We start from the raw sequence: 17,466 nt of genomic DNA, 5'->3' as shown, positions 1-17,466 counted from the left end.
CCTATAATGCCAAGCATTTACAATGCTAATACCAATTTCATGTCGTGTATCATAAATCAAATAATGTTTACATTTCACAGCAATTATGAACTCAAGTATTTTTGTTGGGGAGGGGGGACAAGAGGGGTCTATATCCAGATAGTCAAGGGGCATGGGATATATAATATTTGTTTCTCCAAATTATTGGGGGGTGGCTGGCCCCCCCCCCCAAAAAAACCCCGGTTTTTGTGTTAACTTTTTGATTTTCAGAATGGGATGTTTGAGAGCTACTTGTTTTGCTTGACATCTCTATTTAACTTTGATAGTAACTTCACTTTGAAGCTTTATCCTTTTTATCATTTCACTCTGTGCAATATACTGGTGTTTCAATACATGCTCTTCTACTAAACAACTGTGTATCTTAGCTAGATATATTTGAAATCTACCTTCCTTTCATAGTAAGCAAATTTGTTCTCTATGAAATAGAATTGAAAAGCATCAGGGTTAAGCATTTCAATCCACCTCTGTTCATTTTAAAAAGGAATAGTGCCAGTTGCAGCCATATTTATCATTTCTGGTGTTTGTACCCTCAGAAAGGTTATTAACATTATTTCAATCTCGTTTACAAAAATATATATGAAAAAGGTAACTTCAATTACAAAAGAAGCTCATTCTGTATGCAATGTATTTTTCTTTCTATAATTCCTGATGATACTCAGAATCTCAAGTTGACAGTCCAGTTTGTCTTCCTGCGCCACTTGCTTGAAATGGGGTAAGATCGACTGAAGGAACATGAAATCTGGATCTGAAGTGGGACCACTTGTGTCATCTTTCTTTCTCTTTGAAGAAATTTTTTCAACAAGGTAGTTCTTCAGGGTTTCCTCTAGCTCACTGCTGTCTTCCTTCACTTTAGAAGAAGTACTGACTCCTGATCTCTTTCTCTTAACATTAGGAACAGGACCAGGTGATACTGGGAATTCCTTTGGTAGGTTCTCCTCTGTCGACAAGTTAGCAGACCCTGGATCGCAACTTTCCTGTAATAAATCTTCTGGGGAATAAATAATGAAAGTACGTTCAATCTCTTTATCAGATTCTATTTCGGTAACTTCTCCTTGAGTATCACTTGAAGCATATGGCTGGATCTCGTCAGTATAATCAGTCATCATTGGCTTAGGTTGATTAACATTGCTGAAGGTTTTTCTATTTCTAGGCACAATCACATCTTTCAAAAAATCCATCGCAATCAGCATTTTTACCTCTCCCGGCTTTATGTCGACATCTGCTAGACCAGATCCACTTGGGGGTTTCAAGTTTTTCTTGATCCTAGAATATCTTTCCCGAAGGCCGGTCCATCTTTTCATCAGGTCCTCAACTGCAATGAAAGAAATATCTGTAAAACAAGTAACAATTCAAACAATGCAGAGGTGTCATTTGCTGAAACCTTGGGAGGGACCAGGACCTGGAGCTTAGCCCTCCTATTTTTGGCCGCGAAGCGGCAGCAATTATAAAAATAGATCACTAAAAAGTGTATTATTCCTACATTTGCCTCTTAGACACCTATTTTAGAGAAGCAAATAACTTATAACAAATATCGTGCCGTGAGGTGTCTGAGTTTTCAAAAGTTCAGTATTAGGAAGTATCATTTTGTCTATTTTCTAATAAATGAACTGGATAAATCGCCTCCCCCTATAATCCTTCTTTAATAGTAATGTTAAATTTAAAACTGAGATCGATTTGGATTTTGTTGTAGTTAAATTGATTTTTCCACAAAAGTTGAGGGAAAACAATCTACTAATTGCTTACTGGGGTTATAGGCTAATAGACTTATTAAATAAACAGCAATAGGAAGCATCTTGCAATGAAAGACAACTTGGCCAGTTAGAGTGCTATGTAAAGTTTAATCCAATGGCAAAGGCCAGTTAGAGTGCTATGTAAAGTTTAGATATAACCACTAATCTTCTAGGAGCTATGGATACAATCTGGATTTGCAATTTGAAAAGCTTTGGCATAGGCTACTAAGTTTATTTATTGCAAAACATTGATCTCCATGTTGATCTACTAAACTTAAAACTTGTCATTTATAGCATCATAAAGAAGTACAGAGCTACTCATTGTCTAAGCATGTTATTACTTTAGGGGCTTGAATTTATGCCACTGATGTTAATACCTATTTGTATTCAGCGTTGCATTATAATATAGTACAATATTGAAATCAGTGGTCACTTACAGAAGTTTAAAAAAATCAATCAAATGGCAGCAATTTACTCTATCTTGAAAAGCCAGGGAGATAAAAGTGGCATTTTGGCATGCAGGTTTGCTTATAAGGTATTTTTGCTCTAGTATCCAATGGCAAAAAGACAAAATCCAAAGACTGAGGGCAAATCTGTGATTTCCATCACAGCTGAAAAAAACTTTGGTAAAGGTGCAGTGTAGCTCCCCCTGATAAAAACAGCTTATTTCTAAGGGTATATTATTCAATCAATTGGGTTGTAAAGTTGCACAGATTGCAGCAAACATCCAGTAGAAGCAGAATGCAAACAACACACTTCTTACTGTTTATTGCATTTCTATTTGTAGGGCCTCTGCACCCTATACTACAGGGGGAGATACACTGCACCTTTACCACCATAATACCTGTGGTAAAGGTGCTGTGGAGCTCCCCCTGATAAAAACAGCTTATTTCTTAGGGTATATTATTCAATCAATTGGGTTGTAAAGTTGAACAGATTGCAGCAAACATCCAGTAGAAGCAGAATGCAAACAACACACTTCTTTCTGTATTTTGCAGTTCTATGTGTTGGGCCTCTTCACCCTATACTACAGGGGGAGATACACTGCACCTTTACCACCATAATAACTTTGGTAAAGGTGCAATGTAGCTCCCCCTGATAAAAACAGCTTATTTCTAAGGGTATATTATTCAATCAATTGGGTTGTAAAGTTGCACAGATTGCAGCAAACATCCAGAAGAAGAATAATGCAAACAACAGACTTCTTACTGTATATTGCAGTTCTATTTGTACGGCCTCTGCACCCTCTACTCCAGGGGGAGCTACACTGCACCTTTACCACCATAATAACTGTGAGCTATGATGGAATCACCTTCCAAGGCTCTTTTACTAGGCTTTAAAGGTACAAAGAGTACTAGCCTATGTAGATACTGAAACAAAGGAAATGAAAGGAAAACAAACATTATGTAGGTGGCAACCAGTCATAAAACTGGGGTTTCTACCTCCCCCAAAAGCATTTCTTAAACCAGTTTTGCCTATGAAAAGTAGCAAAGAAACTTACCAAGAAAAGTTCTTCCACATTCTTTGTTGATTTTCTCAACAAATGAAGACCAAGCGTTTAGCTTCTTTGCAGAGTCCTTATAGTCCATCTGCTTTTTATCGTACAAAAAAGGACGTTGTTTGACAAAGTCAATTATTTTTTCATCAAGGGAGTCCATTTATCCCACAAAGCTTGAAACTTTTGCGTAACGTAACGTAAAAATAGAGCCCGACTCTATTTTCTATGTTCGTTATGCTATGTAAAAATCCTACGTTACGTCGAACGTAAGAGAACATAACGACCAAAACATAACGTAACTTCTTGATGTGAAAGGTTACATAAGACGCATAAGGCAGTGTGAAAGGCATGACGTAGCAATGTGAAAGCACCTTAAAACAAAAACTTCAGGGGGGCGGGGACATCATTTATATTTTTCTGAGGGGAAGAGACGAAATAACTCAGATTTTTCCTGAGGGAGGGGTGAGACCAGTTTGGTCCAGTGGCGTAAATTCAGAAATATTCTGGGGGGGGGCAAGATTTTTGCCACCAAACGGAAGAAAATTTGCAAATTTTCACTTTTACTTTGTGAGGAAAGTACAAAACTATGCTGATTATATTCTGTTAAAAAAGAAAATCGTTTGAACTGGTGAAAGTTTCTAATTCAGAGCGAGTGAATTGCTTGGAAAGAGCATTTCCTGCCGCGAAGTAGCGGATATTTTTGAAATATTATTAAAAACTGTATTATCCCTTATATTGGACCTCTTAGACTCCTTTTTAGGGAAGCAAATTACTTAAAAACATATATTGTGATGTGAAGGATCCAAGCCAAAAACAAAAATTATAATTAGGAAATGTCATTTTGTTTTGTTAAGAATTGAATTGAGTGAAGGCCTAGATCAGGGTTTTTTGGCACGAAGCGCACTGGCGGAAATGAAAAAAAAAACCTAGGAAGGAGCAAATTGCATGTCTCAATAGGCAGCCTCAAGTGGGTTGAATTAGCAAAAATCCAAGGGAGGGGGAAATCGAGACAAATTAAGTGGTAGCCAACTTAAAATTATTTGGATAAAGTTTAGAACACAATTAGATATACAAAAATTCAAGTACATAAACACAATTAAGCAAATAAATCATAAATTTGTTTGCATCACCACTGAAGTGTCCAGAGAGAGCCAGTATTCTAATGGGAAACGTCGTTGCTTCAGGGAAGCAAACTTGTCGACGGCAATGTTATAATCCATCTTTTTTGCTTTTTCTGGCTGGGTAGTTATAACTAACAAATCACTAAGTCGCTCATCAGTCATGGTTGTTCTGAAATATTCCTTAACCCTCTTAAGCATTGAAAAAAATATATCGTTAGAGACAGTTGAAAGGGGGAGCCTCACAGCAGTTTTGAAAGATTCCGAGATGTCAGCAAAGGCGTCTTTGTTCATGTAAAGGAAGGCAAGAGCTTTTGATGGACATTTTGGTTTCATCCTTTGTAAATAAGATTTTGCCAAGGCTATCTCTGACTCAAACTTCAGCTCGTTTACAAATAATGTAAGAAAGTCACGTACAAAGTCTTGTATTAGACGTGCATCCAGGGACTTCGGTGAACTTGGTTCTAACGCTTCTAAGCCTTGGATTACTGAGGAGTTTTCACCAAACCTTTGTCTCAGCTCCGAAGTTACTCGGTCGACTATGAAGTATAAAATGTCCCACCTATAAGTTTGAAAAATGTCACGATCCTCTTCTGATTGATTTCTTGCTCTGGCACCGAAAGTGGTTTCTACATAAAAATCGAGAAGGCGTCTGCTTATAGCAACCGAGCGTCAAGGCTTTCTATTTGGATTGAGAGCTGCTTGCATAAGCTTTTCGTTGCTTCGACCATCTTAAACCAACGCTCTTCAGATCGGAACTCTAGAACCTGTTGTTGAACTGCTTGAAGCAGAGAATTTACGCCTGAAAGAATGAGGCTCTTGGACTGGAGTTCTCTGGATGCAATATCTATCGGACCGAGGGTACTGCTCATTATTTCAAGAATGAGCAAGAACTTGACATCAATTGATGCCAACAATCCAGAAGCTTCAGAACGGTCCTCTGTTGAACTGGCTTCATCCTAAATAACCCTGAATGTTTCGAGAATAACACCTAAACGTGTCCAGATCTTCTGAATTGAGGAAAACTAATAGCACCATCGAGTGTCGGCTAGCCGCTCGAGCTCAATCTTCTTTTTTCCGCGTTCTTGTTGGGTTCGAAGGAAAAGTTCGTGACGTGGCGCACTTCAGCTGAGAAAGACATATAATGCCTGAATGCAAGAAAAGAAGTTTCTAACCTCCGGACAAGAAGCTACTGACTGCGCAAGCACAAGATTTTGGCAATGGGCGTGACAATGAATATACCTAGCTTGTGGTGCAAATCCTTTAAGAATAGCCTGAACACCATTACATGTGCCGCTCATGACGCTCGCACCATCATAGCATTGAGACACACAGGTACTCCAATCCAGTTCGTGCTTTTCAACAAGATCCTTGATTGCATTAGCAAGGGATGCAGCATCTAATTGTTCAAGATGTGTACTTCCGAATGTCTCCTCGCGGATGATAGTATTACTATCAATAAACCGAATAGTTAAACCGAGCTTCTCTTTTTTCGACCGATCTTTCGTTTCATCTGCGCACATTGCCCAATATTTCTTAATAGAGCATCTTGTTTGTTCTCGCAAGAGGTCAGCCAGTATGTTTATAAGACTATTTTGGTAGTCAGGACTCAAATAGCTTCCATACCGACGTTTTAGTTTTTGCTGAAGATCAGGGTTTCCCTCTGTCATCATTTCTAGTATTTCTATAAAATTAACTCGATGGTGTGAGTCGTCATGTTCATCATGACCTCGAAATGGGAGCCCTTGGCGTGCTAGGGCACTTGCCACTTTCGCAAGTGTGACTATATGCAGGCAATTTTCCGCTATGGCTTCCTTCCGATTTGAATAGAGAGTTGTAGCTATTGACTCAGATGTACCACACTCAATTGCTTTATATTTGGTCCAGCTGCGATTTGCTTCGTTATGAGCTTCTGAAGCCTCGTGTTTTTCAATCCTTTCGAATAGCTTTTTCCAGTTATTCATTCCTGTGTCGACAAACACTACATTATCAGAAGTATTTCCATGATTTCTTGTTAAGGAAAAGTGCCGACAGCAAAAGCAGTAAATGGCGTCTTCTTTAATAAAGCATTCTACCCATGGTTTTTTCTCATAGGCTTTAGCAGAAAAACGGCGACCGTTTGTTTTGGGGTATTCGGCTAGCTTTGGCTGGTTGGGTGCCTCCCTTTTATGCAGCATTTTTTTTATGCAGCATCTAATTGTTCAAGATGTGTACTTCCGAATGTCTCCTCGCGGATGATAGAATTACTATCAATAAACCGAATAGTTAAACCGAGCTTCTCTTTTTTCGACAGACCTTTCGTTTTATCTGCGCAGATTGCTCAATATTTCTTAATAGAGCAACTTGTTTGTTCTCGCAAGAGGTCAGCCAGCATGCGCTTATAAGACTATTTTGGTAGTCGGGACTCAAATAGCTTCCATACCAACGTTTTAGTTTTTGCTGAAGATCCGGGTTTCCCTCTGTCATTATTTCTAGTATTTCTATAAAATTACCTCGATTGTGTGAGTCGTCGTGTTCATCTTGACCTCGAAATGGGAGCACTTGGCGTGCTAGGGCACATACCACTTTCGCAAGTGTGACTATATGCAGGCGATTTTCCGCTATAGCTTCCTTCCCATTTGAATAGAGAGTTGTAGCTATTGACTCAGATGTGCCACACTCAATTGCTTTATATTTGGTCCAGCTGCGATTTGCTTCGTTATGAGCTTCTGAAGCCTGATGTTTTTCAATCCTTTCGAATAGCTTTATCCAGTTATTCATTCCTGTGTCGACAAACACTACATTATCAGAAGTATTTCCATGATTTCTTGTTAAGGAAAAGTGCCAACAGCAAAAGCAGTAAATGGCGTCTTCTTTAATAGAGTATTCTACCCATGGTTTTTTCTCATAGGCTTTAGCAGAAAAACGGCGACCGTTTGTTTTGGGGTATTCGGCTAGCTTTGGCTGGTTGGGTGCCTCCCTTTTATGGTGGGAGATGTCAAGATTGCCTCTCAATATCGTATCCGATGCATCGGATACACTTCCCCCCTAGAAAAAAATCCAGTGCTTTCGCTATTAAACGTTTTAACTTTATTCAGAGGCCGATAGCTCTGAAAGAGTTGTTCCCTTAAATAGGTGTCTAGGAGACATAAGGAATAATAGACTTTCGTAGTAAATATTTCAAGAATTTCCAACGCTCCGCAGCAAAAATACTGTTTTCAAGCCATTTACTTCCATTTATACAGAAACTTTCGCCACTAAACCTTTTTTCCGTCGGTACAGTTTTGGTTTTGTTGGAAAACTTTCGTCGTGCTCACCCCCCCCCCCCTCCTAAAAAAAGTGATAGTTACGCCCCTGCTCCTAGCTTCTAATTAGCTTTTCTGCTATCGTTTAGTGTTACGTATTGGAATTTTGCCCTTACTAGTTTTCGTTTTTGTTATTTCATGATTAATAACGGGGTGGTCTATTAAATCGGGTGTTTTTTCTCTCATTTATAATAATAGCTTTATTTCCACCAAAATTGAAGATAGTATACAAAAATCTTTCGACTGATCATTCAATACGCTCTAGCATCTTCTGCATGTTTAAGTGCCTCCAAATGCTCAAATTCTCAGATTTTTGAATTCGTTAGAATAGTCTAAGCTAGTCAACTGAAATTTAAGAGGGTTAAAATATATATATCGTTTTTTGTCAGTTTAACTACGTGTAGAATTTCCTAAATTAAACGATAACAAAATCCGAAAAAGAAACTTAGCAACTCAATACAACAAAATTCTCGTACTTACCTAGCTTATCAGCAAAATCTAGGAGGGCAAGTCGTAAATTTTGTTTTGGATGAAGCACGCTGACGTGAAGTGAATGCCTCGCAATAACAGCCGATTTAACTTTAAAAAGTAGAATTTTGTCACGAAGCAGCAATTTTTATTTATACTAAAACTGTCAATCCAAATGTATTTTAGCTTTTTTTCATTCCCTTTTTGCGCCATACCCAGTTTCTAGGGTGAGAATATAACAAGAGGTATAAATAATGGTGAGCGGCCGCCTATCAAAAATGGCTGGGCCTTAGGAAAGCATTTAATGCTCTTTCATTCTCTTAAGCTCTTCCAAAACTCTGCCATAAATTATGTCTGATAAATCAGGCTGTAGTCCCAGGAGTCATCTCTGAAGTCCTAGCCTGTCCCCCCCTCCTTGAATGACACCTATATATCTATAATTGTTTGTTATATGCTCGGTTATATGATTTTCCCCACAAAATTTGCGATTTATACATTAATCCAAAGTTGTAGCGCGATATTAAGATCTTACTTCTGTAGGCTAAACTTTAGTTCGCATTGAATTTACTGCATGAAGCAAAGGCTATAAGTTTATGTTAGTCAAACCATAAATGGCAAAATTACACGCCTCACTTGGGCCAGCTTCTGTTGCTGCTACACTATCCACCAACTTGGCTTTTTTAGCCGGTTGACTAGGTTTAAAAATATCGATTATTTTTCTCTGACTATTCGCACACTCTTATTCAACAAATGAATTCACAATGCAATGCTTTTAACAATGCTAGAGAAAACACAGGCTCCGGGTTACGCGTCATTTCGTATAAGATTTTGTATCCGATAAAATTTGTATTTTTTTATTCGGATGAAGGATAAATAAGGGTATAATCTAAAAAATCTGGGGGGGGGGCAAAATCAGGTCTGAGGGGGGGGGAACGAGGTTCTGGGGGGGGCAACTGCCCCCCTGCCCCATAGCAATTTACGCCCTTGGTTTTGTCGCTGTCTGATCAATAATTGCTAGACAAGTTCTTAAAATCACTAGAACGTACGGAAAAAAAATGAATCACGAAGCGTATTAAAAAACGTTATCCCTCGGGCTTAAAAAAGCGAGTAAATTCTACAGAAAGCTTTTGCTGGTGGATTGACTCATTCTTTTAAATGCTCCAGGATGGAACTTTATTTTTACTTTCGGTTCTGTACTTTTTGCCTTTTTTAATTTTTGCTTTTTTTACTTTTACTTTTTCCTCCTTAGAAAAAGTTAAAGATAAAATAGCTAGAGACAGAGACAAACATAGAGTTATATATAAACATATAACTCGTCTTTTTTATGGATTTTTATATATACTTGCTTCATGGGACTAAGGACACTATCAAACAGTTCGTGGTAACGAACTGTAAGTAAGGAGCGACCCGGCTCAATGGTAACCGAAACTCTAAAAAACGGGATTTTGATACCAATAGATACATCAAAAGAATCAGATTTTAATTCTGATTTCAAATATATAAGTTTCATTAAGTTTAATCTTACCCATCAGAAGTTACGTGCCTGAGAAAATTTGGCTGATTTTCGAAAAAAGGGGGAAAGACCCCTAAAAGTTATAGAACCTTAATGAAAATCACACCATCATATTCAGCGTATCAGAGAACCCTACTGTAGAGGTTTCAAGCTCCTATCTACAAAAATGTGGAATTTTCCATTTTTTGCCAGAAGAAAGATCACGGATGCGTGTTTATTTGTTTGTTTGTTTTTTTTTTTCCCCAGGGGTGATCGTATCGACCCAGTGGTCCTAGAATAACGTGAGAGTGCTCATTGGAATAATAGATAAAAGTTCTGGTGCCCTTTTAAAGTGACCAAAAAAATGGAGGGCAACTTGGCCCCCTTCCATACTCATTTGTTTCCCAAAGTCACCCAATCAAAATTTTGAGATAGTCATTTTGTTCAGCATGTTCGAAAATATTATAAAAATGTATTTTAGGATGACTTGATCCCCCAAAGGCCCCGGGGGGTGTTATTACATTTATTAAATTTAATCTATGTTAAAATATTTGTTTTGTTTTTGGTAAGTATACAGACTTTTTCTGTGGAGATTTTTGCTGGTAGGGGGGGGAAGGCGAGGGGCGGGGGCGATCTGGAAGGATCTGGCCATGAAGGAAGGTTTCACGGGGGAAGGGACAGTGCGATGAAGGGGGCGCCGGATTTCCCAGCATTATTAAAGAAAAAGATCAGGAATTAAATAAAAAAAACAAGTTTTTCAACTGATCAACTGATTGTGATTAAGAGGTCGTTTTTAAAGAACTGGAAAAAAAATTCGAACTATAGTTTAAAGAGCAGGGTATTGACTAGGGGGCGAACCCCCTAATATACGTGTTAAAAATTTATGAATATAGAAGTTCGTTACGTAAGTTAATTCTAAGTTACGTATATTTATTACTAATAAAAACGTTCGTAAATAAAATTAAACAAGTTTCGAGAAAGCCATTTAACCAAATATAATATGCAAATTTTGTTTTAATTATTCATGTACGATGAGCCAAAATCAAAACCTGCATTAGTTCAAAAACGTTCAAAAATTAAATAAAAAAAAACAAGTTTTTTTAACTGAAAGTAAGGAACGACGTTAAAACTTAAAACGAACAGAAATTATTCCGTATATGAAGGGGCTGTCCCCTCCTCAACGCCTCGCTCTTTACGCTAAAGTTTGACTTTCTCACAACTCTATTTTTTTAAACAATAAAAAAACTTTAGCGTAAAGAGCGAGGCGTTGAGGAGGGGACAGCCCCCTTCATATACGGAATAATTTCTGTTCGTTTTAAGTTTTAACGTCGTTCCTTACTTTCAGTTAAAAAAACTTGTTTTTTTTTATTTAATTTACACATAGAAACCACAAGTGTCTGAAATAAAATTCCGATTTTTGCAGTCCCAATTTTGGCAGTTTTGGCAATTTTTGCAGTCTCAAGTATTTGAAGGAGCTAGCAGCAACTGAATGATTTATTTATACAATTGCGAGGGTCAATTTAGTTTTTTAGCTGAAATTTATAAGACATTTATTATTAAATTATTTCACAACATAAAAAAATAATAAGTGTACATTTTTAACTTCGGAGCTAAATTACCTCTATATTTTAACATAGAGTAGTTAAATAACCTTGTATCTTCCACTCTCAAAAATAATATAGTTTTAAAACAGTTTTGAAAAACGTTTCAAAAACGAAGCAGCAATTTTTATTTATACTAAAACTGTCAATTCAAATGTATTTTAGCTCTTTTTCATTCCTTTTTTGCGCCATACCCAGTTTCTAGGCAGAGAACATAATAAGAGGTATAAATAATGGTGAGCGGCTACCTAGTTAAAATGGCTGGGACTTAGGAAAGCATTTAATGCTCTTTTGTTCCCTTAAGCTCTTCCAAAACTCTTTGCCATAAATCAAGTCTGATAACTCAGGCTGTAGTCCCTGTAGTCATCTCTGAAGTCCTCGCCTGCCCCCCCTCCTTGAATGACACCTCTATATCTATAATTGTTTCTTATATGCTCGGTTATATGATTGTCCCCACAAAATTTGCGATTATACATTAATCCGAAGTTGTACTGCAATATTAAGATCTTACTTCTGTAGGCTAAACTTTAGTTCGCATGGAATTTACTGCATGAAGCAAAGGCTATAAGTTTATGTTAGTCAAACCATAAATGGCAAAATTACACACCTCACTTGGGCCAGCTTCTGTTGCTGCTACACTATCCACCAACTTAGCTTTTTTAGCTGGTTGACTAGGTTTAAAAATATCGATTATTTTTCTCTGACTATTTCGCACACTCTTATTCAACAAATGAATTCATAATGCAATGCTTTTGACAATGCTAGAGAAAACACGAGGCTCCGGGTTACGCGTCATTTCGTATAAGATTTTGTATTCGATAAAATTTGTATTTTTTATTCGGATGAAGGATAAATAAGGGTATAATCTAAAAAATCTGGGGGGGGGCAAAATCAGGTCTGGGGGGACGAGGTCTGGGGGGGAAGCAACTGCCCCCCCCCAGCCCCATAGCAATTTACGCCCCTGGTTTTGTCGCAGTCTGATCAACAATTGCTAGACAAGTTCTTAAAATCACTAGAACGTACGGAAAAAATGAATCACGAAGCGTATTAAAAAACATTATCCCCCGGGCTTAAAAAAGCGAGCAAATTCTACAGAAAGCTTTTGCTGGTGGATTGACTCATTCTTTTAAATGCTCCAAGATGGAACTTTTTTTTTTACTTTCGGTTCTGTACTTTTTACCTTTTTTAATTTTTGCTTTTTTTACTTTTACTTTTTCCTTCCTTAGGAAAAGTTAAACATAAGCATAGCTAGAGACAGGGACAAACATAGAGTTAGATATAATCAAACAACTCGTCTTTTTTATGGCTTTTTACTTGTACTTGCTTCATGGCACTAAGGACACTATTTACACCTAGAAATCACAAGTGTCTGGAATAAAATTCCAATTTTTGCAGTCCCAAGTATTTGAAGGAGCTAGCAGCAACTGAATGATTTATTTATACAATTGCGAGGGTCGATTTAGGTTTTTAGCTGAAATTTAGAAGAAATTTATTATTAAATTATGTCACAACATAAAAAAATACGAAGTGTCCATTTCTAACTTCAACGCAAAAGTACCTCTTTCTTTGAACACAAAGTCGTTAACTACCCTTGTCTCTTCCACTCTACAAAGTAAATATGTTTAGAACCCCCATATTTTTCCTCCCTAGTGTTTTTTGAGTCCTCTTTGTCAAACATAAAAGCCTGGAAAGCAAATAATGAAGATGTGAGTAGAAGTGACCCTATAACTCCCGTACCCACACCATATATGGGCATAGAATACTGTCAGTACACCAAATAAGGGCATAGCCTCCCTAGGGAGAAAGATTGCGTAATGGGGTCAATGACCTCTTTTTCCAAGGTCGATTTATTTGATGTTTCTATGTGTAATAGCTCCGGGGCGAAGGTTGCACATGCGCACTGACTTAATAGAATTTTGGTTTATAATGTATCGTTATATTCCATTTTCTTATAAACTATGTTACATCAAACATTGAACTATCGGCCAAATATATATATATATATATTTGGCCACGTGCGAATGACATGAGGGATGATTTACATAATCGATGGGGGAATTATTGATTCACAAAGGGGAAATTAAGAAACAAACATGGCTTCATTGTTGTTTGGTTAGCTTAACCTGAGAAATAGCACCTGTGAACTTGATTTACATAATCGCTAGGGGAAATTATTGATTCACGAAGGGGAGAATTAGAAAACATAAAAGCTTCTTTAATCTTAGGTCTGAGGGATAAACGTTCTTTAGGACAGAGAGAAAAATTAATATTCTATTTTCAAATAGGGCTTCATTGATCTATAGTGTCAGGAATTATAATTGACATCACTTGTTATCTTGGAATTATGCGGGGGTCTAAAGAGATAGAAATTCTATTTTTAAATACGGCTTCACGGAGCTTTAAGTCGGAGAGGTAAATTGATATTCTAACGAAACCCTAATAGTTTAGCTAGGAACATTTATGAGATGAAGAGATTAACGTAGGAAAGGGTTTCCTAGAAATTTGAAATGCGTTAGCGCACAGATGCCATACAAAAGGAACACACAGAAATTACGTTTAGGGATTATTTGGGCGAAACGGTTTTATCCATTTTATGGGATTATTTCGGCGAAACCGTTAGAGACATTTTGAAAGAAGATTTTAGAAAGGGTTTTAGAAGAGGTTTTGAGTGTGGTCGTTATAATACACAAGTTTCATTTGAACAGTGTTGTGAGGTCCTCTACCCCAACCCCAAAGGGTTCCGATCCCCCTACCCCAACCCCCAAGGAAGCCCCCCGGGCGCAAAGGCCCCCCCAGCTCCCCAAGAGCCCCAGCCCCCCGAAACGCCCTCCTCAGACCCTCAAAGGCCCTCCTCTGGTCCTCAAAGGGCCCCCGGACCCCCAAAGGGCCCCCCGGCCCACAGAGGCCCTCCCCCCGGGCCTCAAAGGTCCCCCGGGCGCCCCAAGAGCCACCGGTGCCCCCAAAGGCCCACCAAGACCCCCAAAGGCCATCCCCGGGCCCCCCAAAGGACCATCGAGCTCCCAAAGGACCAACGGGGTCCCAAAGGCCCTACACCGGCCCCAATGGTCTCCCAAGGTTCCATATAGCCCCAGCCCCCCAAACGCCCTCCTCAGACCCTCAACGGACATCCCCGGGCCCCCCCCCCCAACGGCCCATCGAGCTCCCAAAGGACCAACGGGTCCCAAAGGCCCTCCACCGGTCCCCAAATGTCCCCCAGGCACCCAAAGGCCCTCCCTGTGCCACAAAGGCCCCCCAAGCTCCCAAAGGACCACCGGCGCCCCCAAAGGCCCACCCAGACCCCCCAAGGACACCCCCGGGCCCCCCAAAGGCCCTCCCCGGGCCCCGTCTTACGTTGATGTATGTTGTCTGAAACCTATGATTTGGGGTGTATGGTTTGCTATTTTTGACTTTTCTGAGCTGGATTTCTTAGCCTTTCATAGGTGTGTGTTGTCAGAAAATTATGATTTGGGATGTGTAGTTTGCTATTTGGACTTTTCAGAGCTAGGATTCTTAGTCTCTCATAGGTGTTTGTTGTCTGAAACTTCTAGTTTGGGATGAGTAGTTTGCTATTTCAGACTTTTATAAGCTAGGATTTCCTAGTACATCGTAGGTGAATGTTTTCAGAAAATTATGATTTGGGATATGTAAATTACTATTTCGGGTTTTTCTGAGCTAGATTTCTTAGTCCCTCATAGGTGTTTGTTGTTCGAAACCTATAGTTTGGGATGAGTAGTTTGCTATTTTTGACTTTTCTGAGCTAGGTTTCTTAGCCTTTCATAGGTGTGTGTTGTCAGAAACTTATGATTTGTGCTATGTAAATTACTATTTTTGAATTTTATGATATATATTTATGATAATATCATATTTGTTTGTTTTCTGAAACATATAGTTTGGGATGAGCAGTTTGCTTTTTGACTATTATGATATTTATTTATTAGACTGTGGTGGGTGTGTTTTGTCTTAATCTTATGATTTGGGATATGTAAATTAATATTTTGGTCTTTTCTAAGATAGATTTCTTAGTCTTTCGTTGGTGTGTGTTGTCTGAAACCTATGATTTGGGATTTGTAGTTTTGCTATTTGGACTTTTCAGAGCTAGGATTCTTAGTCCATCATAGGTGTTTGTTGTCTGAAACCAATAGTTTGTGATGAGTAGATTGCTATTTCAGGCTTTTCTGAGCTAAGGTTTCTTAGTATTTCATAGGTGTGTATTGTCTGAAACTTATGACTTGAGGTGTCTAATTCGCTATTTCAGGCCTGTCTGAGATAAGGTTTTATAGTATTTAGTAGGTGTCTGTTGTCTGAAACTTGTGATTTTGGAGATGTAAATTACTCTTTCGGACTTTTCTAAGTTAACTTTCTTAGTCTTTCGTTGGTGTGTGTTGACTGACACCTATGATTTGGGATATAAGCTTCTTAGTCTATGGTTGGTGTGTGTTGTCTTAAACCTATGATTTGGGATTTGTAGTTTGCTTTTCGGACTTTTCAGAGCTAGGATTCACAGTCCCTCATAGGTGTTTGTTGACTGAAACCTATAGTTTGGGATGAGTAGTTTGCTATTTCAGGCTTTTCTGAGCTAAGGTTTCTTAGTATTTCGTAGGTGTGTGTTGTCTGAAACTTATGATTTGAGGTGTGTAATTTGCTATTTCAGGCTTTTCTAAGCTAAGGTTTCATAGTATTTCGTAGGTGAATGTTGTCTGAAACTTATGATTTGGGATATGCAAATTACTATTTCGGGCTTTTCTAAGCTAGATTTCTTAGTCTTTCGTTGATGTGTGTTGACTGAAACAAATGATTTGGGATAAGTGGGTTGCTATTCCTGACTTTTCTGAGATGGATTTGATAGCCACTCAAAAGTCTGTGTTGCGTGAAAACTATGACTTGAGATGGTTAATTTTCAGTTTTTGACTTTTCTGAGCTAGGTTTCTTAAACCCTCATTGGTGTGTCCTGTCAGAAAATTTTTATTAGGGAAGTGTAGTTTGCTATTTAGACTTTTCAGAGCTAGGATTCTTAGTCCCTCATAGGTTTTTGTTGTCTGAAACCTATAGTTTGGGATGAATAGTTTGCTATTTCAGGCTTTTCTGAGCTAAGGTTTCTTAGTATTTCATTGGTGTGTGTTGTCTGAAGCTTATGATTTGGGGTATACAATTTGCTATTTCTGAATTTTTATAACCAGATTTTTTAGTCTTTCCTAGGTATGTGGTAAATGAAACCTATGATTTGGGAGTTTGGTGTTACTATTTTTGACTTTTATGAGTTGGATTTCTTACTCTTTCGTAGGTGTGTTTTGACTGAAACCTATGATTTAGGACTGAATGGTTTGACATTTTTGAATTTTTTGAGCTAGATTTCATAGAATTTCATAGGTGTGTGCTTTCAGAAAATTAAGATTTGGGAGGTGTAGTTTGCATTTTGGACTTTTCAGAGCTAGGATTCTTAGTCCCTCATAGGTGTTTGTTGTCTGAAACCTATGATTTGGGATGGCTGGATTGCATGCTTTTTGACTTTTCTGAGCTGGATTTCTTAGCCTTTCTGTAGGTGTTTGTTGTCTGAAACCTATAGTTTGGGATTGTGTTGCGCTTGCTATTTTTGACTTTTCTCTGAGCTAGATTTCTTAGCCTTTCATCATAGGTCAATGTCACTTGCAGAAACCTATGATTTGGGTTATGTAGTTTGCTATTTTTGACTTTTCTGGGCTGGATTTATTAGCCTTTCATAGGTGTGTGTTGACTGAAACTCTATGATTGAGATGAGTGGTTTGCTATTTTTGTCTTTTCTGAGCTAGTTTTCTTCACACAAAAACTTACACACACACACACACACACGACACAACTTACACACACACACACGTCAAAACTTACACACACAAAAGCTTAGACACACAAAACTACACACACACACACACAAAAAACTACACCCACACGCAAAAACTTACACCCACACGCAAAAACTTACATGCACACAAAAACTTACATGTACACAAAAACTACACACACACTAAAACTTACACACACACACAAAAACTTACACACACACACAAAAATCACACACACACACGAAAACTTATGCACACACACACACACACAACCACACATACACACAAAAACTTACACATGCACACGAAAACACATGCACATAAAATCTTACATGCACACAAAACTTACACACACACAAAATCTTACACGCACACACAAAAACTTACACACACACACGAAAACTTACACACACACGAAAA

General features: G+C 38.3%; 2 protein-coding genes across 2 annotated transcripts; both read right to left on the bottom strand.

Annotated features, from left to right (window-relative positions):
- Positions 1 to 288: 288 nt before the first annotated feature.
- Positions 289 to 3,493, bottom strand: LOC148942313 (uncharacterized). The gene is made up of 3 exons (XM_089103289.1): positions 3,271 to 3,493; positions 695 to 1,351; positions 289 to 404 (listed from the first exon to the last, which is right to left on the bottom strand). The coding sequence occupies exons 1-3, from the start codon at positions 3,425 to 3,427 to the stop codon at positions 289 to 291; spliced, it is 930 nt and encodes a 309-aa protein (XP_088959415.1). The 5' UTR covers positions 3,428 to 3,493.
- An 883-nt stretch (positions 3,494 to 4,376) lies between these two features.
- On the bottom strand, positions 4,377 to 6,562 carry LOC148942312 (uncharacterized). Its single transcript, XM_089103287.1, has 2 exons — positions 5,628 to 6,562; positions 4,377 to 5,037 (listed from the first exon to the last, which is right to left on the bottom strand). Exons 1-2 carry the CDS (start codon positions 6,560 to 6,562, stop codon positions 4,377 to 4,379), a joined length of 1,596 nt encoding a protein of 531 aa, XP_088959413.1.
- Between the last annotated feature and the right edge of the window lie 10,904 nt (positions 6,563 to 17,466).

This window comes from Artemia sp. Qi Xiang Cuo, chromosome 17 (genome assembly GCF_049724085.1).
Source record: "Artemia sp. Qi Xiang Cuo chromosome 17, ASM4972408v1, whole genome shotgun sequence".
Lineage (NCBI taxonomy): Eukaryota > Metazoa > Arthropoda > Branchiopoda > Anostraca > Artemiidae > Artemia > Artemia sp. Qi Xiang Cuo.
Note: the sequence above shows the minus strand (reverse complement) of the source record. Positions and strands in the feature narration are given on the sequence as shown.